This window comes from Cucurbita pepo, unplaced genomic scaffold (genome assembly GCF_002806865.2).
Source record: "Cucurbita pepo subsp. pepo cultivar mu-cu-16 unplaced genomic scaffold, ASM280686v2 Cp4.1_scaffold000150, whole genome shotgun sequence".
NCBI classification, from domain to species: Eukaryota; Viridiplantae; Streptophyta; class Magnoliopsida; order Cucurbitales; family Cucurbitaceae; genus Cucurbita; species Cucurbita pepo.
In genome coordinates, this window is record NW_019646441.1 from 99,267 (window position 1) to 126,142 (window position 26,876).

The window sequence follows — 26,876 nt, forward strand, 5'->3', positions numbered from 1 at the left end:
TTCCAAGTGGTCCTGTCCCAAAAAGCAGCTGCCCACTGCCACTAATGCAATGCCAGCCATGGCTGACCCAACAAAGATGCTTCACTATCCGACATCCCCAGCTGATTCATAATCCTCGCTTCTTCAATGTCAGTCACCGTTGTTTTTTTACCAATGCCTCTCTCATTTATTTTTCACTTTCCCCTCTCTCTTGCACCGCCATAACAACAACCCTTCTCTTTTACTGGGTCGATACAGGTTCCAATAAGCTTGATTTCGCTTCCGTTTCACTTTTTTTGAGATGGGTTTTCTGTGTTTGGGTAATTTTGATCTTCTTTTCCCCCTTTAATGGCGGATTCTTCCTGTTTTTCTAGCTGAAATTACTGTGTTATGTTGTTTTTGAACTTCCCCTGAGCTGAAAAGGGTATTTAACCATCTCCTCCCCCTTTGTGATTCCTAGTGGATTTCACTTTTACCTCTAAAGATTCTTTACCACTTTCTTGTTCTTTCTTTTGGGTCATCTGGAAATGATGAACAGCAAAATGGGTTGCTGTTTCTTGTACGGCTCCGTTGGTTTGCTTTCGTTGATATCTATGGTTTGTTCTGTGGTAGCCATAGGTGCCAACTGGGGTACTCAGTCGTCGCATCCACTGCCTCCAGAGACAGTCGTTGGGATGCTAAGGGATAATCAGATTCAGAAAGTGAAGCTGTTTGATGCTGATTATGGAACTCTTAGAGCTTTGGGGAAAACTGGGATTGAAGTAATGGTTGGGATTCCTAATGATATGCTATCCACTTTAGCAAACAGTGAAAAAGCAGCTGAGAAATGGGTTTCTAAGAATGTCTCTGTTCATATTTCCGACAACAATGTGAACATCAGGCGAGTTTTCCTTATTTTCCTCGCTTTCTTTCTTGTGTGTTGATTATGAAAGTTTAGGCCTTATCTTTAATGATTGAGATGATTTTCACTTTGATTTGGTGCTTTCTTTGCTATGTTCTTCAGTTTTGTAAAGAGAAATTCATGTTTTTGAAGGGTTTAGTGTTGGATTTGGAGGGGAATTGTTTACTTTATTCACTTACATTCTAAAACAAGGTAGTTTGCATGTGTCACTTTTTGAGGTAATGATGGGGAAGACAAAGGGTAGAATGAAGTGGACAATGGGAATAAATAAAGTGGCATCTATAACATGTCTTCTCTTTAAAGTGACCTATCCAATATTTTTTTATACGTTAATGGTCTATAGAATCCAATATTTTCCGTTCGGGATTCCTCCTAAGGTTTTTAAAACGCGTCTACTAGGGAGAGGTTTCCACACTCTTATAAAGAATGTTTCGTTCTCCCCTCCAACCAATATGGGATCTTACAATCCACCCCATTTAGAGCTAGAGTCCTTCAAGGATTTTAAAACGGTCTCTTAGGGAGAGTTTTCCACACCCTTATAAGGGATGTTTCGTTCTCCTCCCCAACCGATATGGGATCTCACAATCCACCCCCCCTTTGGGGCCAGGGTCATTCAAGGATTTTAAAACGCGTCTCTTAAGGAGAGTTCTCCACACCCTTATAAGGAATGTTTCGTTCTCCTCCCCAACCGATGTGGGATCTCATAATCCACCCCCCTTTGGGGCTCAGCGTCCTCGCTGACATTCGTTCCCTTCTCTAATCGATGGGACACCCCAATCCACCCCCTCTTCGGGGTCTAGCATCCTTGTTGACACACTGCCTCGTGTCCACCCCCTTCAGAGCTTAGCCTCTTCGCTGGCACATCGCCCGGTGTTTGGCTCTAATACCATTCGCCCGATATTGTCCTTTTTGGGCTTTTCCTTTGGACTTCTTCTCAAGGTTTTTAAAGGAGAAGTTTCCACACCCTTATAAAGAATGTTACGTTCTCCTCCTTATCGATGTCATTCCTCTCTCCAATGAATGTGGGATCTCACAATAGTTGAAGTTTGAAGAATTGCCCCCGAAATCGTTAGTTAGTTATTCTATCCGGTGAGAAAACAACATCCTGAGTTCAAAAGCTATTTCAAACCTCAATGCCTCCCTTAACTTCTCCCCTTAACTTCTCCCACTCTGCTGCATTTACCATCTTTATCTGTCAAAGTTTCCAAGAATTGGGTTCTTGAATGATCCGCCAGGTAAGGACCTTGTCACTGTTTCTCCATAGAAAGCACATAGGTCGGGGAGGAGAATGAAGCATTCTTTATAAAGGTGCAGAAACCTCTTCCTAGCAAACACGTTTTAAAAACTTTGAGGGGAAGCCCAAAAGAGAAAACCCAAAGAGGACAATATCAGCTAGCGGTGGGCTTGAGCCGTTACACCTTCGTCTTATTTTGCTTGATTGGAGGCCGATCGAGTAGCATGCCTCCTCCTTTTGTGGGTTCTCTTTTTGTATGCCCTTTTCTTTTATTTTTTTTAAAACTAGGGTTGGAGGGACCTGGTTTACCGTTGTAGCTTGAGACTACTCTTGTAACAGCCCAAGTCCACTATTAGAGCAGATATTGTCTTCTTTGGGCTTCCCCTCAAGGTTCTTAAAACGCATCAAAGATATTGTCCTCTTTGGGTTTCCCCTCAAGGTTTTTAAAACGCGTCTTTGAAGGAGAGGTTCCCACACCCTTATAAAGAATGTTTCGTTCTCCTCCCAACCGATGTGGGATCTCACAATCCACCCCCTTGGAGGCCCAACAACCGGTGTCTAGCTCTGATACCATTTGTAACAGTGGACTTGGGCCGTTACAACTCCCTCATTTCCATCCGTGATTGTTCGTAAAAATTTTAACCAATGGCAGAAATCTTCCAATTCTTAAGCTGACTAAGTGGGAAAGTACCTGTTTAAATTGTAATGCATCCCTTGATTTCTTTTCAAGTCACCATGTTAATTATGAACTTTCAGGTATGTTGCTGTAGGGAATGAGCCTTTCTTGTCCACTTACAATGGAAGCTTTCTTAGTACAACCTTTCCTGCTCTGCAGAACATCCAGAGAGCCTTACTAAAAGCTAATCTAGGAAACCAAGTAAAGGTAACCGTTCCGCTAAACGCCGATGTCTACGAAAGCTCAACTACGTTTCCATCGGGCGGCAACTTCCGAGCTGATATACACGATTTGATGCTCGCCATTGTCAAGTTTTTGAGTGATACCGGTTCTCCATTCACCGTGAACATTTACCCCTTCATCAGTCTTTATTCCACCCCCAACTTCCCTGTTGAATATGCTTTCTTTGATGGCAATGCATCACCCTTAGTCGATGGCCAGACATCGTATTTCAACATGTTCGATGCAAATTACGACACCCTTGTGTGGGCGCTTCAAAAGAATGGCTTTGGAAACTTACCGATCATAGTCGGGGAGATCGGTTGGCCAACAGACGGGGATCGGAATGCCAACCCCATCTACGCTCAACGGTTCAATCAAGGCTTCATGTCACACATATTAGGCGGGAAAGGAACACCAATGAGGCCAGGTCCAATTGATGCCTACTTATTCAGTCTTATTGATGAAGACTCAAAGAGCATTGATCCAGGAAACTTTGAACGTCATTGGGGCATATTCTACTACGACGGTCAACCAAAATATCAGCTCAGCCTTGGAAATTCGAACAATGGATCATTGGTCGGAGCCAAAGGCGTGCGGTATTTGGAACGAAAATGGTGTGTAATGAAGCCATCTGCTCACCTTGAAGATTCACAGGTTGCGCCGAGTGTTAGCTATGCGTGTTACCATGCTGATTGCACCAGCCTTGGTTATGGGACGTCTTGTTCGGGGTTAGACGCTCGGTCGAACATCTCGTATGCGTTTAACAGTTATTACCAGAGGAGCAATCATGCAGAGGATGCCTGCAAGTTTTCAGGGTTGTCAACAGTGACCAATAGTGATCCAAGCTTTGGGAGTTGTAGGTTTGACATAATGATAGAGTCATATATGGGAGGGGCAGAAGGAAGGTCAGGGTGCCGTTTCAAAAGGCTTTTGGCGTTGGTTTCTGGGTTTGTTCTTGTTTTATTGACAATTCTGTGAATGTTTTAAGGTAATTTATTTGTATGTCTTTGTCTCCTTTTTCTTTTTAAGGTATCTTTTGATGTGTAGAATTGAATAAGTAATTATATCAATTTAGATTTTAAATTTTAAATTTTTATAAACGTATCGTGTCAATTATGGAGGATTCAAATTGTGCGGTGACACGAATGAACTCACCATGGAGAAGATGTTAGAACTAATAAAATGCAACAAGTTCTTGAGTGGTATTTTAATCTGTCTAATAAAATTAACGTTCAAAAGGAAAAATAATCCATTTATGTTCTCAAATTATTGGGACATTCCGAACATCCATATATCCTAGTTCAATAGAGGCATTGGGCCTCCTGTGCCCATGTCATATTATTTACGGACTCCGTATTTGATAGCGGGTGCATAATCCAACCTCCAACATATGGGCTGGGGCGCAATGCCGACACACCCGTGTCGTCTGGTACTGTCTTTGAAAAATTCATTTCAAAGGAAGTCATCCAAGACATTCGTCTTGCAACGCTTGTCTTCACTGTAACACACGCATGTACCACATGGTAGCTCACTTAGGCCACATGACCCAAGAGTGGGGGAGAGCTGACACCATGTCTCCACCTCTAGTACATATGGAGGCATTTCTAAATTGGCGGGTGTAGACATGATTTTGACGATCAGAAATACGGTGTCGTGGAGCGTATGTCGAATGTCCAATTGACACCAAATTTGGTGAGCTTTCATATTTCATACGGACGAACTTGACTCTAGAACCACATGTCCAAATTCCCTTTGGAACCCCAACTTTCGAGGCCAAGCCCTAACCCAACTCTTCAACAAGCTTATTTGTGACACTCATGTCTATTCGTTGTCCCTATCTTGCTTATGCCTCGTTTCCTCTTCAATGAACACGTTATATGGTGTGTTAGATAATGCATCGTCCTCCGTAGTCGCATCATGACATTTTTCTATATTAGCCCTTGCATGGCTGGATGGTCACCTCTTTATTTGACTCAACGTGAGGGTCACAACCTACTCTCTTTATAACGCAGTTGTGACACCCCATGTACATCTCTAATTGTTGGCTAGCGTACCAAACACGATATATTTACATCATACCAAAAATGGAAATATTTGATGGTGAAGCGTTGGTTGATTAACAACATTGACTCCTACCCCTAAACATTTGTCTCAAAATAACAAACTTCCTTCTTCTCATTCCTTTCCGCATTTTTCTTTGAAAGACATTCTTTTCCATTTACTGAACAACTCTGTTGCCGTTCTTCCCGTCCATTTATTCCATTCATCAGACAAGAATTCTATATCAAACTTTAAGCCTTCTTTTACCCATAATTGAATGACCCCATTTTTGGAGCAATGTCGACATGTAACGTCCAATGGAGGAAATGCCGATGAATTCCTGTGTTAGAGAAAGAGAAATCGAGGCTTAAACCAACAATCTCTCTCTTCAAAAACAGACAGACAGAGAGAGAGAGAGAGAGAGAGAGAGAGAGACAACAACAGCAACAAAAAAAACTAAACGTTTGTTGTTCTTTCTCTAAATTTCTCACCATTAATCATCTCATTTGCCGTTAGAATCGCGGATCCCTCTCTCCATTTCGTTTATTTTGCCATTTGATTTGTCGCTGTCAATACCTTTCCCTTTTCCCTTCCGTTGATCCTTCTAAGGGAAAGGTAAGGAGCTTCATTTTTGAATCTGCAAAAGAAACATTGTAGAAATTGATATCTAATAAAAATTTAGGACCTGGGTTTCGCTCCAAATCGTCTGAAAGTGGCCGCCATTATGGTCCTCCGGCAAGAGCTTTTGGTGGGTTTCTTCTTGTTATCATTTTGCTTACCTGGGTCCTGCAATTTGGTGTTTGAAGTGCAGCATAAGTTTAAGGGTCGAGAGAAGACACTGAATGAATTGAGGTCTCATGATGTTCGTCGCCATGGTAGGCTTCTCTCTATCGTTGATCTCGAACTGGGAGGCAACGGACAACCTGCTGAAACAGGGTTAGCCATTTCTCTCATCATATTCATCTTATTATGAACATATATTTCCTGTATTTTGATCTCAGATGAGATGGTTTTGGTGATAAATTTTGTTTGTGGGATGTGATCCTTAGGTCTCTTCAAATGTTTAGCTGGTTTCATGAAGACTATGACTAACTACCCTAGGATGATATAACCGTCACGAAAACGTGTTCGTAACGATATGAGTTTAGCTCAACAGTTAAGATACCTGTTTCTTATCCAATCACTCAACAATTAAGATATCCACTTTATTGTACTAGAGACGAAGAGAAAAGAATTTTTCTCTCGAGACCATTGAGAACCTTTTTTTCAAAGATTAGAGATTAAACCGATAGATTTTCAATCTAGGGACGAGATAGAAATCCGAACAAAAGGTTGTAGTTTATGTTTACCCCTCCCCTTATCTTTCCTGTTAACTGCTCTGTGCACTTGGGATGTTAAATTGTTTCTTTTGTTAAATCATAAAGGTTATTCTTCGCCAGAATTGGCCTTGGAACTCCTCCAAACGATTACTATGTGCAAGTGGATACAGGGAGTGACGTTCTATGGGTGAACTGTATGGGCTGCAGCAATTGTCCTGAGAAAAGTGATATTGATGTATGTTCTTCAACACTGGAATTTGTGTAAATTGGTTAATTGAAAAATAACCTTTGAGTGTTCACTTACAGGTGGAGTTGAGACTTTTTGATCCAAAGGGCTCTAGCACTGCGAAATTTATTACTTGTGATCAATCATCTTGCTCGACCATGTACGGCGGTAGTACGATCCAGGATTGCAAACCAGATATGCTCTGCAGATATACAATTATCTATGGAGATGGAAGTGCAACAACTGGAGATTTTGTGAAGGATTATATTCATCTCCAACAAGTTGTTGGAAACCATCAAACTACTGTAACTAATGGCAGTATAGAATTTGGGTAATTCCTTGTCGTTTCCTTGGTTTTGATCTTCTAGTTTGCTTAAAAGGTATACTTTAATTTTTGTGGTTTTTTGCATTTGGATAAACTTACGAACAATCTGACTTGTCTCAACTGATTAAGACATAAACTCTTGACCTCGACCAAGAGGGCGGTGGTTTGAGTCCCATACTTTAGCTCTTGAAATCTTTCCAACTCGAGAAATATAATGTGTCTAGCTTCATTTGGACTTAGCTATGGTTTTTGTTTTTTGATGGGCAGTTCCGAAATATGGCTTCTTATCCAATCCAATGGTTAATATACTCTTAGTCTCTTTAAACTTGGAAAAAAGCTTAAGATCATACAAGTTCAATTAGCTATGCTGCTGCTTTTACTTCTTTATCTCAAGTTGACTTATGTGGTTTAGGTGTGCAACTAAGCAATCTGGGGAGCTCGGCACGGCGTCTGAGGCGCTCGATGGGATAATTGGTTTTGGACAGGCAAATTCATCTATCATTTCTCAGTTGGCTGCCTCTGGGAAGGTGAAGAAGATTTTTGCACATTGCTTGGATAGTATATCAGGGGGTGGGATCTTTGCCATTGGAGATGTAGTGGAACCAACAGTGAAAACCACACCAGTGATACCTCATCAGTATGTGTATTCTAGCTCCAAATCTTATTTGTTGTAACCGGCCTACTTACTCATTATCTATCATATTTTGCACCTCCTTTGACGAGTCTAGTTAAGATTCCAAAACTGATGGGAGTTCGACGGTATGTTCGTACAAGTCCCTTCATTTCTCCATATGCAAGGTTCTACATCTTTCTTTATAACATTCTTAACCGAGACTCAAGTTAAGCTCCGTCTTAGAACCTTGTTGGGTTAAGAGTAAAGCATCCCGAGGTTGAGGCATCTCGTTGGACATGGAGAAACATTGGGAACCAAAATAGCTTTCTTCAGAGTCGTTTCTTGTCCGTCCCCCGCGTCCCTGTTCACTGGTCCTCCTGACTTGAGCTCCCACTACACGCTACCTCTAGCTACTCCCCATTTCCCATATGTCTGCTACATCATGCCAAATCAACTAACACTTATCCAATAACTATATTATGTCATCGTTCAGTTGTGTTTACTATTCAAAGTCGAAAAATCCTCGTCTTCCTAATTTGGCTTAGCTAACAACGTTTTTTTCTCCTCTCTTAAGTTCGCTTCTTGTGGGACAAGAATTTAGCTTTCTTCTAAACATCTACAAATGTCAGGGTTCATTACAATGTTGTTCTGAATGGAGTTAAGGTAGGAGAGACCACTCTTGATCTTCCTGTTGGACTATTTGAAACTGAATATAGAAGAGAAGCAATCATTGACAGTGGCACAACACTGGCTTATCTTCCTGGGCACATTTACCACCCATTGATGCAGAAGGTATTAGTTTCAAATTTTAGCCCCTTTTTATGTAAGCTTTTTTGCACTCAAGTCCAAATTTATTTTTTCTAAACATGTATTTTGCAGATCTTGGGAGCCCAACCTGGCCTGAAACTACATACAGTTGACCACCAGTTTACTTGTTTTAAGTATGATGAGAAGTAAGATGCTTTCCCTTATCCTTGCTTACTATTTCTACAGCTAATTGTATCATTTGATCTTTGAAGTATACAGTACTCTTTGTGTTGTAACAGTTCAATTTGGTTGATGTTAAATATTTTTCAATCAAATGCCTATTCTTTATGTTTTTTTGGTTTAAGAACCCACCTGATTTTGCCCAAATCAAGAACTTTATCAGCCTAATAACTATGAGGAAAAAGGATTGTGATTTTTATACCATCCTTTTCATTTGGAGGATTGAGGTTTGAGAAGAACATGACATTTGAAAAGAGAGATTTGATTGAAAAAAGTTCGAATGTGGTATGGAAAAAGTATTTGGTTGAAAATGTTGCAGGCAGTAGAGAAAAATTATTGAATGAGATCGCTACAATGTGACTGTTTTCTAATAACAGTTTTTTTAGCAATAAAAAACTTCTTGTTCGATTGTGACAACCTCTTCGAATAAATTTTCATAGAAACTTCTACTCAGTTTGTTTGTTGAAGGGAGAAATGTTGTCACTGTTTTCAACTGTTTGACTGTTTGGTTTGTACTGTTGCAGTGTGGACGATGGATTTCCATTAGTAACACTTCTCTTTGTGGAGTCTCTAACCTTGATAGTTTACCCACACGAGTATCTCTTTCAGATCCGTGTAAGTATTCTGCTTTTTGTTAACATTTTGATTGTCTATGTGATGTCCCACATTAGTTGGGGAGGAGAACAAAATACCATTTATAAGGGTGTGGTGGAAACCTTCCCTTAGCAGACGTGTTTTAAATCCTTGAGGGGAAGCCCTAAAGGGAAAGCCCAAAGAGGACAATATTTGCTAGCGGTGAATCTGGGTCGTTACAGTCTATCTTCATGGGATTTGTTTATCTTTTGGAAATCGACTCAAATTTTCATCCAATAACCATCAAAAGTTCAACAAAAGTAACTAAAAGAACCATACTTGGTTGACTGCTAAGGAAGAGAAAGTCAAAGAATTCTAATTTCTCTGATCTCTCTTTGCTTTCGAAACTTTAATGGTAGTGTGTAGGAACATTCACACGCTCCGATGTGTAGCCAATTAGTTTTCAAAACAAGATGAGAATGTGAGTGTCACAAACATAAATTATAAAAACAAAAGAACTAAAATCAGAAGTATGAATTGAGAAGGTTTTTTTATTGTTTGGGGTATGCAGGATGATATGTGGTGCATTGGATGGCAGAATAGTGGGACTCAATCCAGAGATGGACGTGAGGTCACTCTCTTGGGAGGTATATTTCACAATGCTAAACTTCCATGTTCTATCTATATATATATTCTTAGCTTGACTTCCTTTTAATGGCTTTGAATTGCAGATTTGGTTCTTCAAAACAAGTTGATTTACTACAATCTTGAAAATCAGACCCTTGGCTGGATTGAGTATAACTGTGAGTTTCTTCCAACTTAAAACTCATTTTCTTGTGGGTTTTAGACTAAATGACTTGAAAAACTGAATGAATCTCTAACCTAAACCATTCTTTTAATTTTTTTACTTTCCAACACCTTTTGGGAAACAAACAATTCATTCTAATTATTTGATTGTAAAAATTAACTATTTTTCGTGATGGTAAGATTTATGAACAAATTAGTTGAATTGAATACTATACAGTTAGATTGAGTAACACAGTCGTTGGAGAATGAAAAAAGGTTATCGATACCTTAATCAAACCATTTTCTTCTTCTTTTAGAGGTCGAAGAGGGAGTATTTGAACCTCTAACCTCTAAAAAAGGACCTTAATGTTTATGGTGTCTTATATTTGATGATGTTTAAGTTAATTTTCAATCCAAGTCTGAAGAAGTAAGAGTAAAATGGTGACCCACAGGCACTTCAGGGATTAAATTGAGAGAAGAAAAGTCAGGAAAAGTTTACACAGTGGGAGCCCACAGACTGTCTTCACCAGCATCTATTATAGAGATTGGCAGACTACTTCCGTTGTTGTTAGCTTTTACCCTATTTTTTATCCAATAGCTTCTTTCTCTTTCTCTTTTGTTGTTTTCTTGAATATATTCATATGGGAATGGCAAGATAAATATATGTTTGTAAATGGCAATAATGGGATGGTTGTAGTTTGCTTTAATGGTAAATTTTGTATTCCTTCTTAAATGGAGACGTGTGATATGAACCACGATCAAGGAATTTCCATACCTCAAAGTCCAATTACAAGGATAAGAGCCAAGAAGCTACAACAAACCTTGGACACTTATATTCAAGCTATGGTGAGCTCATCAAAGAAAATTCTAGAAGACGTTGAAGACCTCTGTTATATGTTATGCAAAGTTGAGCTTCAAGAAAGAGATGCATTAAAACGCACTTTAAGTAGCATTTAATGAACTCAACTAAATTTAAGGAACTAGTCCAAGGAGGATTAATAGTGCAATGAATGAAATGTGCTTATTAGTCATTCTTGGACTAGTTCTATAAACTTAACTGAGTTCATTAAATGCAACTTAAAGTGCATTTTAATGCATCTCTTTCTTGACGCTCAACTTTGCACAATATATAAGGGAGGTCTCCAACGTCTTCTAGAATTTTCTTTGATGAGCTCACCATAGCTTGAATATAAGTGTACAATGTTTGTTGTAATTTCTTGGCTCTCTTTCTTGTAATTGGACCTTGAGGTATGGAAATTCCTTGGTCGTGGTCCATATCAATGGTATACCTAACAGACAAACATTAACTGATTTAACATTATATTGTCGGTCGACAACAAATAGAAGACACTAAATTAATACTTTTATCGCCATTCTCAAGAATTAAACTTAAGGTAAATGAGAAGTATTTTAACATTTTTGCTTTTTTTCTTTCTTAAAGATAATTACCATTATAGTAACGGCATAATTACATATATTACACAACAATAACGAATAGTTTGACATTGACTTTGACTTAATAACAAATATACCAATTATAAACTATGACGTTTTAAGGGAGTGAATATAATACAGAACGTACGTACCTTAGTTTTGTTGCATTTACAGTGTTGCCTTCAAAAACTGTACAACAAAATAGATGATAGCTAGCAATAGTGCAAATTGGTATGCATCTCTTTGGAAGTTGTCCTCGCCTTCGAAGAACTACACACAAAAATTCAACAACGGGTATAGATTAAGCAAAAGTAGTCCAGTTATAAGCACTTTATGGAGGAAAATATTTAGTATTGGCTCGGTTCTATACTCGTAAAAGTGTTTTTGAAATACGTTTTAGTTAAATACTTGAGGGAAAAAACACGATTCGGAAAAGACTACTCGTAATAGTAATAGTTTGCAATGCAATATTTTCGAAAGCTCAAAACAAGAAGCTGACTAGTAAAATAAGATTGGTGCAAATGGGAAGAACAATTAGCATATTTAAGAACACTGACCTTGCTAGGATCACCAGAAGGATCAGGGAACATCTCCAAGTTCTGTTTCTCAGTAGATACTTGCCCGGTGAGGTTGCTGACAGAATCAGCCAAGTCTTTCCCTGCTTCCGTGGAGGCAAAGAGATAGCGGGAAGCCCAAAAGAAAGCTTGGGAAACGGCAGAGGAACTCGACACGTCCCAACGCTCTTCGTGCTCGATGACTTGCCCACTGATTTGGTTGAGAGTGAACTGTGAATCAACTTTGATGATCAGGTCTCCTCCTATGGCTGCAACCAAGGACTTGGGTTTCCCTTTGATTGTCCACTTGATGTTAAGTATGCTTGTTGATACCATCACCATTTCTTGCACACTCTGTTGTTACAAACAGTATGAGTTAAGTTTTCATTTAGTGATCGAAAAACGAAAAACGAAAATTGAAAAACGAAAAACAAACAACGAACAAATTAACAGTTTAGTTGCCCTTTTCACCGCTCATCTCGAACATTAGTCGTCTCTAATAATTACAAACTCTTTTCCTAACATTTTTTAAGAAACCGAGCTTTCATTAAAAAAAAAAAAAAAAAAAAACANTAAATTACTCGAATCCGATAATCAAGATCAAGATCATGATTGAAAATAAGATAAAAACTGAAAAAATCAACTTAATTTTAAGAAATATAAAATGGTTATTGAAAAAATTTATTCTTTTACAATAAAAAATGTTTAAAGTAAAAAAAGAATGATAAATAAAAATAAAAGACAAACACAGAGGAATTGTGGAGAAACTTCCTTTTCTTTGATGAAAACAATGCATCCATAACATCGAAACCTAAATCTAGATTAAACTACTTTTTTCATTCGAGTTCGTGGTGTTCTAACTACGTTCAAGAAATTAGTTAGCCGTGAGAGATTCGAGAATTCACACACTTGAACATAAGTGTACTATTCTTCTTACCGTAGTTGGATTCTCGAGCGCACTGGTTGCCCAGAGTTGCCTTTTGTACTTCTCTCGACCAGTGAATTTCCTAATTGGATCCTGCATTTCATGTTTGAACTAATTTTAATCATCTTCCTCCAATTTTGCGAAACAATTAGTAGATGAAATTAGCCAATATTAAGCAGAAAATTCGAGACCTTATACTTGACAAAGACTGCGAAATTTCCAAGAGATCGATCTCCTTGACGAAGTTGAAGAATGTCTTTAGCAAGTTGCCTAGCTGTGGATTCAACCAAGGGGCTACTAACGCACTCAAATTCGTTGCAGAGCTCACCGAAATCCATGCCGTCAACGATCTTATCGGCCTCCGATCTTTCGACAGCGGATTCCGCCGTCAATTGATCGGTACTGTTCGAATCATTCGCAGCGGCTGCAAAACAGAAACCCTAGCTCTATCAGAGACATTGAGAAATCGCGAAAAAAAAGAAAGAAAAAGAGAAGGATTCGAAGAAAAATTGCAGGCCTCGTAGGGGAAAAGCATGGCGGGAGTGAGGAGAAGGAACAGTGAACAGTGTGGCGGCGCCATGGTGGCTCTTGCGGCGGAAGACTGCGGCGGACACAGCTGCGGAGGCAGCGGCGAGAGAAGGAGAGGAAACGCAGGTACTCATCTCTCCGTCCCATTGTGATTCCAGCCATTACTTACTTGTGGTTTCAGTTTGAGTCTCTAACTGCTACTATTTTTTTTTTTTTTCATTTTCATTTTTATTATTATTTATTTTTACAACCAATTTTAAGTTTATATCTTATTTTATAAATTTGAGCCTAAATTAATAAATAAATAAAAAAATTCTAAACTTAAAAATACCATTAGATTTTCATTTTTTTTAAAAAAAATAATATTTAATTTTAGTTAAAAACAATTAAAATTTCGTATAAAAAATAGAATTTTCATTAATATTCTTGATTTTTTTACAAAAAAAAAATTAAAAAAAATATTTTTATAGAACCGACTTTAAACCTCTAAAAATATCCTTAATTTTCAAAAATGTTTTAAAATAACTTTTAATTTTAGATGGAAAGGTTAATATTTTGTTTAAAAAATAACCCTAAACTATCTTGAACGTTTAAATTTTTTTATAAAATTTTAAAAATATTATTACTATCAGTATATGAACGAAATTGTTGATTAGTATCGGGTTTTAAAAATATCTTAAAATGGTAAAAGTAATATTAATTCCCTTAATTTTTAAAAAAAATATTTTTAGAGTTTGTATTTAATAAAAAATTATTTATCTACATTTAATAAACATCTTTTTTTTATATTTTTAAAATATGTAATATAAGTGTATATATATTAATTTGTAGTCTAAAATACAAGAAAGGTAAAAGTTAGAAGTTAAAATTGACCTTTTTGAATGAAATTAGAATTTAAAATAATTTAAAATAATCTTTATTCTTCATCGCTCAAAATCTTGTGGATAAGGTGGTGAGGAGAGATTGTCTACGACCGAATTCAGAATGACAACAAAGAAAAGGACAGATGTAGAGAAGTTATTGGTTAGTGGCTTGTTAATGAATAAGATGGATCTAGGGCTGATTTGAACCAAATAATTGTATTTGTGGTTGTGGGAGTGGGGATAATTAATATTTGTTCTAGAAATTTTTCAATTTTTTAGATTCATTAATAATTAATGAATGAAAAGCCATTCATGTTGAGGCTCAGGGCAATCTCGTGCATCGAAATCAACTACAAACAATATTAATTTTTTTTCCCGAAGTATCAAAATCGAGCACAATTTTTTTTTTTTATAAGTTCAATTAGTACTAACTATCCACTCATTAATCCCTACTTAATTGGTTCTCTTAACTGAGCTTAGCATTCTCCACGAGAGTTCTACATTGACTATTTTAAGGAATAATCAGGGGCTTACAAGTAAGAAGCGTAAAGCAAAGCCACGAGTGCTTATGTTCAAAGTGGACAATATCTTACCGTGATAATGTATTATTTTAAACAAATATATTTTCCCCGTAAAAGAAACTACTTTCAATTTTCAAACAATACCCTCAAAGCATCCACTTAGTCCACTTTGAAACCAGACATCTGAAGGGTATTAATGTACTTTCACACGTCCGAGAGAATGATCATTCCTTTTTATCAACTTCCCGTCACCATTAGATTATCCCTCAGCAGCCACAGAGAAATTTAGTTCGTCCACATTTACATTCCTACCCCCATAACTTACCTTTAACCCCTAATCAAAGAAGGGTATGCAAGTCTTTTCACATCCAACCCATTCTCAACCACAATCCACGTTTTTTAAATGACTAAAACACCCCCAATACTTGCCGTAGCTCTCCAAACTCTTAAGGGTAAATTAGTATTTTCAATAACCTCCTCCTCCTCCCTCGACGTCTTGTTCCGCAGCATCAGGTCACCCTCTCCTCCGCCATTTCTGGAACCTTTTTGCGGTTCTCTCTCTCTCTCTCTTCAATGGCTTTGCGTCTCCCTCTCACTCCGCCGTCGATCAGGCCCTCGACGTCGTTGCCTTGCAACGGAAAGCAACCGATTGCTTCTCTTTCGGACTCGAAGAGCGGCTGCTTCAGTTCAAAGAGCTTGAATGTTACTAGTCGCAGGAGCATTGGTGTTTCCGGTGGAAATCGCTCCTTCAAGGTCAATTCTAGCTTGGAAATTGCCGGAGCAACCGTCGGTCAGGTCACCGAGGTCAACAAGGACACTTTCTGGCCCATCGTCAATGCTGCCGGCGATAAAACCGTTGTGCTCGATATGTACACCCAATGGTTTGTGCTTCTGCGTATCCTTAAGCCTATACTTCTCTTTGTGGTTTCTGTACTTACTATATGAGATTGTTGAGGATTTATGGCTGCCATGATCTTGTGTTTTTATGTCATTTCTGGTTTTCTGATTTTCTGATCTTGGATGGAAATTAGTGAAGGTAGGCGATGCTTAGTTGTGGAGTTTAGATCTCCTAGTTTTAGGAAATTGAAGGGAAACTTTGGTGTTTCTTAGGCGTCTGTTTGTCAAATGTTTCTGAAATTTATATAATTAATCCCTGCAATGAGTTTGACCTAGATTAAAAAATTAAGAACCAGAGGATGACGGGTTTTCCCCCTTCTTTTGAAGCAAGAATTAGGTCTAGAAAACTGGTTTTAGTTTTGTTTTGTGGAATTTTGAGTTCACATCTCTGACTGGACTAGATTAAACTTAATAGCTTGAATTTTTAGGATAATACTAAGATAAATTATTGAGGAGGTTGGTGGTTCTACATTGAGTTATTTTTGCAATCTAAGACCATGTTGGAACAGTTTATAATTCAGACAAGTTCAAGGCAATTCATAATGGGCATTCTCATAATGGGCATTCTTGTGTGAGATCTCACATCGGTTGGAGAGTAGAACGAAATATTCTTTATAAGGGCGTGGAAACCTTTCTTTAGCATACACATTTTAAAAACCTTGAGGGGAAGCCCAACGACGACAAATAGTTGCGAACGGTGGACTTGAATTGTTATAAACGGTATTAGAGGCAGACACTGGGCGATGTGCCAGCGAGGAGGCTGAGCCTTGAAGGGGGGTGGACACAAGGCAGTGTGCCAGCAAGGACGTTGGGCCTCAAAGGGGGGGGNTTTGAAAAGGGAGCGAGTGCTAGCGAGGATGTTGAGCCTCGAAGGGGTGTGGAGTGTGAGATCCCACATCAGTTGGGGAGAAGAACGAAACATTTTTTTATAAGGGTGTGAAAATCTCTTCCTAGCCGATGCCTTTTAAAAGCTTTAAAGAAAAGCCCGAAAAGTAAATACCCAAAGTGGACAATATCTGTTAGTGATAGACTTGGGCGGTTACATTATTTTTCTTATTGCTAGTCATTGCAAAGTTGTCGGAGTCAAGCTAATAAACTCATCTTCCATGTCAAGCAATGTATTTGATATTAGCTGCTTGATTGGTTGTTTCCTTTCCAATAACTTGACATATTTTGGAGGTAATGTTCTCTGTTTTAGGTGAGATTCTATTTGGTGATGGTGCCCTTCTAATGGTGATATGGTTTCTGTTTAACTCTGAAGTAGTTTATTGACGTGTGAATTTTGGGAAAGAAAACTGGAGAACGAATGAGGAAATGGATTCCTAGAAACACAACACAACACAGCTTGTTTATTGTAATTGAAGCATGCCCTGCCTATATGTTGTGACCTCTTGGATCTTACTGATCTTTCCTTAATATCATTATGCATAAATTTGTTAACTAAAAACCCCCTTCTCCAGTGAAGTTTAGATGCTCTACATTTTGCAGATATGGAAATGGATAGGTAGAAATTAGAAACTTTTCCTGGTATTGAAGTTTTTCTGTGCAATTTCAGGCTCCTTGCAACTTCAATCTTCTATGAAGTTCTAGATTCATATGTGTATTGTCATTGTTTTTGGATCCCCAAGCTTAATCTCTTCATTAACTTTCTATATTCATCCTTAAATACTACATTGAAGGTGTGGACCCTGCAAAGTGATGGCTCCCAAATTTCAAGAATTATCTGAGAAATATCTTGACGTTATCTTTCTAAAGCTTGACTGCAACCAAGACAATAAGGTTGGTTCCATGATCCCTACTCTCTTGCTGGAGCTTAGGAATGTATATGCATATGGAAGAACACTTAGCTTTCTCTCTCTTATGGTGATTTATTTGGCAGCCATTGGCAAAGGAACTTGGGATAAAAGTGGTGCCGACATTCAAAATTCTGAAGAATAAAATGGTAGTTAAAGAAGTAACAGGAGCAAAGTATGATGATTTGGTTCATGCCATTGATGCTGTAAGAACCAGCTGAAGACTCGCCTCTTTTTAAGTTTATATATTGCAAGGAAGAGAGAGTATCCACAACTGTTACTTATTTGACTCTCGTAATTTAATGATTTTGTGTACTGTTAAGTCAGTCCTATGGAAGAAGAAGCAATTCAACAATATTCTTATTCTTCTTCCTGCAAAGATAGTTTGGGAAATGGTTCTGTATATAGATGTTTGGGGCAGGGATATTTGAATATGAGCAATGACAGTACACACTTGCTTTTACATGCTTTCTTTTTCTTTGAACATTTGATGGATTCATATTCCCAATGGATTATAGTTATGCATCTCCCTCACCAACCAACTGTTCACTGCAGATTGAAAGATTGATATTGGAAACAATTTAGAAATCGAGTTGAGGTTAGTTTTGGGAGCACTTTAAGGTAAGTTACACGGGTTTAGTCACGTACTAAAAATGCATTTTAGTCATGTTTGAGCTATGACAACTCACCGACACGACACGTTTGAGCTATGACAATTCAGTCATTCTCAAAACCTTTCATATAATATATTACCCATCAACCTCTATAATACCCTAATCAAAATGAGAATAAGGATAATGGGAAAAATCATTTTCCCTTTGTATAATTCAACACTAAACTTGAATGACCAATATATCACTCAAAATTTATCTAGCCATTAAAATACTTAATACAGCTACACAAATACGTGAACCTAGCCACAAAATCAAGTAGGAAAAAAAAGCAACAAACTTAGCAAAAGAACATCCAACAACATGAAAAACCAAAACCCACAAAATCTACTAATCCAACCACGAAAACGTCCCGAACTAAATACAAATCTTCATGATAATATATGCTTAACCAATTGCAGATGTTAAGTTCACACTAATTCAAGCTTGTAAGATCTGGATAAAAAGTGAATTTTTATCTTAAATAATGCATGTTGAACTAGTTCACAAATAAGTTAACGGGAGAATCTCATCAAATCATTATTGAAATATAGGCTCAGTTGATCCATTTTAGCCAATAACAGTTTGCCTCAACTTATGCAGCTTGAAGCTGGCTCAACCCAGTTTCGAGCGAAATAAAAATACAGTGGGATAAATAAGGGAAATCTAACGGTACCTAATATCTCGTCAAGATAGGAGAAACCCGAGTGAAAGCACGTGCAGCTTTCGTCTATTTTGCTTGAGGGTGAGAGGCAATAAAATCAACAGCAAGATTGATAGCATTGATTTTGTCTGATTCATTATCAGGAATTTCAAAACGGAACTCTTCTTCAAGAGCCATCACAACCTCCACAGTATCTAAACTGTCCAATCCTAAATCATTTTGAAAATGGGCCGTTGGAGTAACCTGGCAGAGAATGTATAATATGCATTATCAACTCGTGAAAAAAGAAGAAAGAAAGATAGAAATGAATGCAGTGCTTAAAATTTCTATGCGAGTTTCAAATGCACCTGGTAGTCTACCTAAACAAGTATTTTCATATGAATAACTGAGATCCTACAATTTAAGAAAGGATGAAAAAGAAAATCCACATGACAGCAGACAATTCAAAAAAAAAAAAAAGGATTTCTCCTTCTATTTTCCTGTGTGTAACTGTAATGGTTCATTCTTTACCGGAGGAACGAGGAGAGTCTTAATCATTTGTTGTAAACTTACCAATTTTCTCTTTACCTTTAGAGGCGTTGGAAGAGTCCATTCGAGGCTTGTGAGGTGCACACGGATATGGGAGGTCTATGATGGGGGAGGTGCATCTGAATCTTCCCTTTAGGTTGAAGGGCAAAGTGGTGTGACAAACAAGTTGTTGTGGGGTATTTGAATTGAGGGAACAATAGAATTTATAAAGGAAGAGGAAGAGTATCATTGTCATTTTCTTAAAATAATGAACCAAAAGCTTCAAAATAAGATCTTCAAGAACAACATCCTCCAAGTTAGGCTCCATAACTGATTCAACACTTTTTAATGCTAACGTTGGAATCAGAATCATGTGAAAGAGGAGCATGGTATTTTGTCAAGTGGAGAACTCCTCTAGTTAATAAAGAATCTGGATTCAAAGGGGATAAAACATTTTGGTTGCAAGTATTGGGAAGCAAAAAATGTGAAGGATAAGGAGGTGAAGAGGCAACTTGCTTCATATGGGGGGCTAAAAGACTTGAACAACTTTCTTCGATTAAATCAGTATTCAAAGAATTATCCTCAATGAACGAATGAAATGAAGAATAAAGCCAAAATTTTCGAGAATAAGATAATGATAGGTAGACTCAAAAGCCTTCAGGGAAGCTTCAGAAGGTGTTTTGAAACCCACAGAAGGGGCATGTTCAAACAAAATTTGAATCGAAGATTCATCGGTCATTTAAATGTCATTAATGGGACTTGAGTTATTGTTTGTAACCTCTTCAAAATTAAGAGTTTCAGTAAAAGATGAAGCTTTCGAAGTTGTATACCAAATCTAACATAAATGCTCAAACACATTTCCAAATCATGCAAGCCCATGTTAGTTAATGATATCTACAAATGAAAAACTTCACTGGAAGAAGAATCTGCCGAAGAGGAATAGCATGAAGGCTGAGAGTTGAGGTTCCATTGGGGGTAAGAAAATATACTTCGTTTAATGGATTCAACCATACTTCTGTTGGATGATGAAAGTCCCACATCGGTTAATTTAAGGAATGATCATGGGTTTATAGTCAAAGAATACTATCTCCATTGGTATGAGGCCTTTTGGGGAAGCCCAAAGCAAAGCCATGAGAGCTTATGCTCAAAGTGGACAATATCATACCATTGTGGAGAGTCGTGTTCATCTAACATGGTATCAAGCAATGCCCTAAACTTAGTTGTGCCAATAGATTGGTAAATCCTCAAATATCGAACAAACGACTCCAAAAGAAAAGGAGTCAAGTCTCCTCGAGGGCATAGTAAAAAATGACTAAGACTCCAAAGGAGTTGAGTCTTGATTAAGGGGAGGCGTACTTTGTTCGAGGGGAGGTGTTGGATGATGAAAGTCCCACATCAGTTAATTAAGGGAATGATCATGAGTTTATAATCAAAGAATACTATCTCCATTGGTATGAGACCTTTTGTAGAAGCCCAAAGCAAAGCCATGAGAGCTTATGCTCAAAGTGGACAATATCATACCATTACCATTGTGAAGAGTCGTGTTCATCTAACAACTTCTATTGAGGAACGCATCCTATTTCAATATATTTTTAATAGATACATATCCCTAATTTGCAAGTACAATGAAAACACACAATACGTTCTCACTAGTAGATCACAAACCAAATCAACCCTAAATTTCAAAGTTATTAAACTAACAGAAAGCCACTGCAAACGCGAAGCGTAGCTCACAGAAACTTAATTGCGTAATTTGATATCGGACACATTAAATTAAATCAATCATGAAAGGAATAGAATATTTCTCATACCTTGCAAGGATCGACTTTCTGAAATTTCTTGACAACGGAAATGACGCGGTCAGCGACTTCCGATTTGTCAAGAAAAGAACCCCTCACCTCCTCGGAGAAGAGACGGCGTCGAATCGCATTGAAGGGGTGGACATAGAGAATGGGGGTGTTGGATTTGGGCAGGGCCTGTACGTGAACCCTAATATACTTCAGTAGAGAATTCCTCGCCGCCATTGGAACTGATATATGCAGTTTCGAGAGCTCGAAGAAATGGCTTCTCGTGAGAGAGGTTTTATGCGGTTTTTGACGCAGAGCAACGAACGAAGCAAGAGAAGCGTATAATAATATTTTTTTCCGGTTAAATTAATAACAATATTATTATCTAAAAAAAACATAACTCTAAATTTTAAAAAATTTTAATAATACAAAATTTCAAAAATATTTTGTTTAAAAAATATTAAGTTAGTTAATATCTTTAAAAACGTTAATTTTAGGTAGAAATTATTAATATTTTTGTTTTTTTTTAATTAGTTAATATCTTTAAAAAAAAATACTCGTGTATTATAACAATTAGTATCGTTTTCAAATATATATACTCATCGTTTTCAAATATATATATTCATCCGAGCGTATTTGATACTATGTTTACATATACATCTGTCGTACTTTTAGATATCTCTCGTAAAAGTAATGGATTATCTCTCGTAATTTTTACATATCTCTTGTAATCCCTACGTCCTTACATTCCATATAAATTTTTACACATCTCTCGTAAACATAATGAAAACGTAATGGATCCCTACGTCCTTACATTCCATATAAGTTTTTACACATCTCTCGTAAACATAATGAATCCCTACGTCCTTACATTTCATTTAGGATTAGGCTTAGGAATATGCGTCCAAACTTGTTTTTTACGTCTCTCGTTGTTTGGGACCTTTTTCATCTCTTTGGGCTTCTATTGAATCGAGAAATAGGTTTGATTGTCATCTTGATTTAATTGTATCTTTTTGATACAATAGTAAGACATCCTCCGAATAATTCAAATCGAAGCAATTGAATGTCCAACTCGAATTTATGACATGACCGAGCGATAGAAGTACTTTAACACTCCACCACTGTCATATATTCCATACATCACAATATATAGGAATCATATTCAATGCAGTGACTTAGAACCACACAAGGGATTTGATAAAAATAATAACAGTCCCACCATATCTAAGGGCCTCAAAGTACCTTAAACATTGAAGAATCTATTAAGTTCCCACAACAAAATAAGCGTTATTTAGTTGCATTACAATTTTAGCATCTCAATGGCCCCTTGTGATATGATCCAATAAGACATTCTTGCCAAACAAACGTAGGAAGTACAAAAATAATTGGTACATGTTGTTAAGAATGAACCTTTTTATCTTTCTTTGATCTCTTGCTCGAATTGAAGCAATTTTTCACGAATGGGCTGCAAGAATCGCTTCAAATCTTGGCAAATCTGCTGCTTATCCGAACCCAGAAGATCTTTCTCTTCGCTCAATCTCACTTCCATCTGTTATGTTTCAAAAGTAAAATTTTACAGGCCAGATCACAAAGAGGATACAGCCAAAGTAATACAAAGCATCATATTATCGTTAAAACATTATTGCTCCGATCGGTTCTATGAGATCCCACCTCAGTTGGGGAGAAGAACGAAGCATTCTTTATAAGGGTGTGAAAAACTCTCCCTAGCAGACACGTTTTAAAAACCTCGAAGGGAAACCCGAAAGGGAAAGCCCAAAGAGGACAATATCTGCTAGGGGTGGACTTGAGCGGTTACAAATGGTATCAGAGCCAAACACCGGACAATGTGCCAACGAGGAGGCTGAGCCCCGAAGGGGAGTGGACACAAGGCGGTGTGCCAGCAAGAACACTGGCCCAGAAGGGGGTGGATTGGGAGGTCCCACATCGATTGAAGGGAACAGGTGCCAGTGAGGATGCTGGGCCCTGAAGGAGAATGGACTGTGAGATCCAGCCTCGGTTGGGGAGGAGAATGAAGCACTCTTTATAAGGGTGAGGAAACCTCTCCCTAGCAGACGCATCTTAAAAACCTTGAGAGGAAACACGAAAGAAAAAGCCTAAAGAAGACAATATCTGCTAGCAATGGGCTTGGGTGGTTACAGAAATCCACAAACAAAAGTATGTTTTGGACATCCCTCAGAGCTTTTAGAATAGGTTGAGTTTGGCAGCTTTGGCTAAGCCCTCAGTTTAACATAAACAATTATTTAAGTCAAATCGAGGCAAAAGGAAAAAGGTAAGGTATCAGCCTTGATGAGCCACACATTAGCTCGCAACTCCCTAGGTTCATTTGGCTCTCAAGGAACCCATCAAGGAAAACTGAAGCATGGAAAGGCAAGAAATATATTGTTTACATTCATCCACCATCCAAGACAGCCTAACGTTTGGAAAGATGAATTCGCTTATATTATTACTCCAGACCATTCAAGAAGCTTGCAGCCACCAAAATACACAAATGAAACGAAGAACAATGTACCTGCAGGTCATCTAGCTCACCAAATGAGAACTCTGGGACGTCTATATGCCCCTTCACTGTCTTTTTCTCCTGTTTAATTGTCCACTCACCTGATATCATACACAATCGTGCTAGTAAATACATAGACAAACGGAAGGAAAGTGATGTTAAATAAATGTAATTCTAATTAAGCTAACCACTACCTTTAATTTTCAATGTGAGTTCATATGTATAACCAACACGTTTCTTGTTACGGACAGTCACCAAAAAAGCCTGCACACATGAATGTAGAATACATGATACTCAGAGATTTGAGTCATTGATATACTAGCAGAAGAAAAAGGGGGAAATGGCATTGGTGTTCCATTGCAGGCATAGATCAATTTGATGCGTTGTCTATGTGGAGACAAACTGCGGCAATGGGATCTTGCACTTTCTCGAGTGTTGTTTTCTTTAACCATATGAGGAATAGAACAACATGGAAGTAACCATATGTGGACGAGTTATTCTAAGGGGGAAGGAGTAGATATAGTACAGGAATTACTGTATAGTTACTGGTTTTTATTCCCCTGTTTTCCCTCTGTTTAACTAGTTTCTGGTTGGTTACTGTGGTTGGTGGTCTTTATTTTTACAGCAAGGTTTTTGAGAGTTTACATCCAGGTAAAACATGGTTACCTTGGATTACTAAGGGGTTTGTGATACATGTCACTACAAGTGTACACACATTACACTCATGCCAAAAAGAAGCAGTCATGTATGGAGCCCAAAAAGAAGCAGTTAAAGGAGGAGTCTTCCACATTCATTTCTATTTTTAGTTATTATACAACTTGTATAAATAGCCATAAACATCAATGAAAATGATATCTAAAAATTTTCAATTTAGTCTTGAGCACTTTAACTCAGAGGTATTAACTCAAGGGTATCTAAAAATTTTCAATTTAGTCTTGAGCACTTTAACTCAGAGGTATTAACTCAAAGGTATTAAGGTTCCCTCTATTAGAGCCTTGCAATTATTCAAATAGATCGAAAGAAGCATCTTATGTCTTCCCTCACACAAACACCGGCTACCTCCACTTACAAGAGACCCATAACTCGATTGCAGACTTGGGCCCATAACAGTTTCCAATTGGGGTATTATTCAAATAAAGATTGGTTCAAAACTTCTCCAATATTTGTGCTACGTTATAGAAGGTGATCAAAAGACATGGAATCAGAGCACACCATGAAATAGACACCCTAGACACCCAGACTCCATCATTTTTCATAAGAAATGGAAACTAATTGATTAATAGTTGAAACAGGCCAACGGCGGGATGATAACGTCACAACGCATCACCCCTGCCCAAAAGAGGATTTAATAAGAAACATTTGAAAGCAGTAGATGCGCACCCAATTATCATTTAAAATGAAATAACCTAAGCAAATTGCAATTAGATGCCAGTATCAAAGGAAGCAATAAGTCTTAGCCTTTAATTTTGAACTACTGATTCTAAATCAAATTAGGACAAGGAAAAGTAAAGAAGGAAAGCACTAAACAGATACGAATAGCAAGAGATTCCAGAAAGAAATCAAAAAACATGAGCAAAAGATATAGTAAAGTCAGCCAAATTACAACTCAAATAGTATTACTATTTCATAGTGATGCTATGCTGCAAATGTACGAAATGTTGAACTCGAACAGAATACTAGAGAAACCAATACACACCCAACATGAGATTTTCATTGTACCACATTATATTTCAAGAATTTTACGTATCTATTTAACTTAAAATCAACAAATAATTAAGAATAAACGACAGGGACTAATTTTATTTCAAGAATTATACCACCATAAGCAGGTACAGATTTGTTTGATTTGTTCATACTGCAAATCCCACCAAAAACATTCACAGTTGAGTATATAAAACAAGCATTCATATGGACCTATTCTAATAGAAAGACTACTGAGAACTTACATCCCCAACACACTTCGATACATCCTCTATTTCGGCGTTACCACCGGAGAACTCCAAGGAATCTACTGACATTAGCAACTCCTACAATAAAGGTGGGGAAAGAGAGAAATCGTGTTAGAAAAAGACAACAGCAGATAAACAGAAAGAACGTATAAAAAATGTACAATAAGATTGCAGCTTGTTGAGGTCACCAACCTTCATTCTATCACTCGCCCATTTATTCAAGTTCTTCTCCTCCCAAGTTCCAGCCTACAAAGGTAGAAAAAAACAAATAACATTAACAACAAAATTCATCAGACACAGTGCAAACGCCACTTAGCCAAGAAAAGCCAAGAAAAGAAACATAGATCATCATAAGGCAATCATTTTAGTGACCTTCCATGTATGGGAATCTAAGTTGCTGACCATTTAACTTACTTTGAGTATTTGTTAGCCATATCTAAAACAGGCAAGTTAATCATAATGAAATTCTGACTCCGTTCCCCACTTCTAACTTTATTCATGATATCGACATTACCCAACCGAATGGATCAAAGAAAATTAACACAAAATCTAGATTATCTCAAGTTCAAGAACATTAACAAACCTTCTTTCTAACAAAGCAAATTTAAACAACATTCCTTTCAAATCTTTCTCATTATAGAGGATGTGATCCATTTCAACTTTTTTGCTGTAAATTCGAGAGTCCTTTTATATTGGAGAGGACTTCAATTTCCAAGTTCAGATATTATCACAAACGCTATATTCCTCCCGGCCACACGACCCATACCATTAACATTAATCCTTACAGAAATCAAAACATCCATATTTCATCAACAAGAATGACCATTACAAACGAAACATACCCGATTCCAGACGGAGCCAAGGGTGGGAGGCTGAGACGCTTGAGAAGCAATAATGTCGTCAGCCGAGAGCTTGCGAGGGACAGGAAGTGGAGCCGCATCCTCTCGCGTCTCCCTGACCCAGTACGTGTAAGACGCACCCTGTTGAGTCTCGGAAGAAACTGCTCCATTCTCCATCGCGAACCCAATAAAGGAAAGCTTCTTCCAATCTGCCCGATCACCAAGATTACAATATCTGATGATTTGAACAAACGCACGCCAAATTTGAACACCAAAGACGAAGGTGGACGTGGATCTGTGCGTTCTTGGAAGAAGCTTCCCGAAGATTTTGAATTACGGGGGAGATGCAGGCTCCTTGCCTTTTGCTTTTCGTAGAAATGGCGCTAGCCGCAGCTCAAGGCCTCGCACGAGATTCAACGAGGCTGTTCTGGAACGTTCTGCTCACCGAATTTGCGTATGGAATTTTGGGATGGCCCATGTGAGGACCTTCAGACACCCTTTTGTTTGGTTGTAAAATAAAAATGGTCTTTTTAGGGTTCTAAGCCTTCAAGGCCCAAATTTTAGGG

The 26,876-nt window shown here is 37.8% G+C and overlaps 6 protein-coding genes across 10 annotated transcripts; 3 read left to right on the plus strand and 3 right to left on the minus strand.

Moving 5' to 3' along the window:
- Positions 1-59: 59 nt before the first annotated feature.
- Positions 60-4,110, plus strand: LOC111784052 (glucan endo-1,3-beta-glucosidase 6-like). The gene is made up of 2 exons (XM_023664874.1): positions 60-859; positions 2,871-4,110. Exons 1-2 carry the CDS (start codon positions 507-509, stop codon positions 3,988-3,990), a joined length of 1,473 nt encoding a protein of 490 aa, XP_023520642.1. The 5' UTR covers positions 60-506; the 3' UTR covers positions 3,991-4,110.
- A 969-nt stretch (positions 4,111-5,079) lies between these two features.
- Positions 5,080-13,495, minus strand: LOC111784055. Of its 3 annotated transcripts, XR_002813476.1 has the most exons (8): positions 13,312-13,495; positions 12,986-13,218; positions 12,807-12,887; positions 11,873-12,223; positions 11,468-11,585; positions 5,832-5,975; positions 5,544-5,689; positions 5,080-5,392 (listed from the first exon to the last, which is right to left on the minus strand). XR_002813476.1 is itself a non-coding variant. In XM_023664879.1 (6 exons), exons 1-5 carry the CDS (start codon positions 13,454-13,456, stop codon positions 11,484-11,486), a joined length of 912 nt encoding a protein of 303 aa, XP_023520647.1. In that variant the 5' UTR covers positions 13,457-13,495; the 3' UTR covers positions 11,080-11,170; positions 11,468-11,483. The 3 variants fall into 3 exon arrangements, 2 of the variants coding, with proteins under 2 accessions (XP_023520647.1, XP_023520646.1); XM_023664879.1 differs by lacking the exons at positions 5,080-5,392; positions 5,544-5,689; positions 5,832-5,975 and adding an exon at positions 11,080-11,170; XM_023664878.1 differs by lacking the exons at positions 5,080-5,392; positions 5,544-5,689; positions 5,832-5,975 and having other exon boundaries at positions 11,322-11,585.
- Positions 5,686-10,614, plus strand: LOC111784053 (aspartic proteinase-like protein 2). 3 transcript variants are annotated; one of them, XM_023664875.1, is made up of 10 exons: positions 5,686-5,988; positions 6,477-6,606; positions 6,678-6,928; positions 7,335-7,559; positions 8,165-8,327; positions 8,415-8,488; positions 9,047-9,137; positions 9,667-9,742; positions 9,827-9,898; positions 10,334-10,614. In XM_023664875.1, exons 1-10 carry the CDS (start codon positions 5,777-5,779, stop codon positions 10,477-10,479), a joined length of 1,440 nt encoding a protein of 479 aa, XP_023520643.1. In that variant the 5' UTR covers positions 5,686-5,776; the 3' UTR covers positions 10,480-10,614. The 3 variants fall into 3 exon arrangements, with proteins under 3 accessions (XP_023520643.1, XP_023520644.1, XP_023520645.1); XM_023664876.1 differs by having other exon boundaries at positions 6,492-6,606; XM_023664877.1 differs by lacking the exon at positions 9,667-9,742 and having other exon boundaries at positions 10,334-10,419.
- A 1,719-nt stretch (positions 13,496-15,214) lies between the features above and the next one.
- On the plus strand, positions 15,215-17,921 carry LOC111784046 (thioredoxin F-type, chloroplastic-like). Its single transcript, XM_023664865.1, has 3 exons — positions 15,215-15,587; positions 17,283-17,382; positions 17,483-17,921. Exons 1-3 carry the CDS (start codon positions 15,280-15,282, stop codon positions 17,615-17,617), a joined length of 543 nt encoding a protein of 180 aa, XP_023520633.1. The 5' UTR covers positions 15,215-15,279; the 3' UTR covers positions 17,618-17,921.
- A 636-nt stretch (positions 17,922-18,557) lies between these two features.
- LOC111784047 (acyl carrier protein 2, mitochondrial-like) lies at positions 18,558-21,334 on the minus strand. Its single transcript, XM_023664866.1, has 2 exons — positions 21,029-21,334; positions 18,558-18,953 (listed from the first exon to the last, which is right to left on the minus strand). Exons 1-2 carry the CDS (start codon positions 21,239-21,241, stop codon positions 18,777-18,779), a joined length of 390 nt encoding a protein of 129 aa, XP_023520634.1. The 5' UTR covers positions 21,242-21,334; the 3' UTR covers positions 18,558-18,776.
- Positions 21,335-22,175: 841 nt separating this feature from the next.
- On the minus strand, positions 22,176-26,782 carry LOC111784085. Its single transcript, XM_023664914.1, has 6 exons — positions 26,314-26,782; positions 25,664-25,717; positions 25,469-25,549; positions 23,717-23,786; positions 23,535-23,623; positions 22,176-22,553 (listed from the first exon to the last, which is right to left on the minus strand). Exons 1-6 carry the CDS (start codon positions 26,485-26,487, stop codon positions 22,419-22,421), a joined length of 603 nt encoding a protein of 200 aa, XP_023520682.1. The 5' UTR covers positions 26,488-26,782; the 3' UTR covers positions 22,176-22,418.
- Between the last annotated feature and the right edge of the window lie 94 nt (positions 26,783-26,876).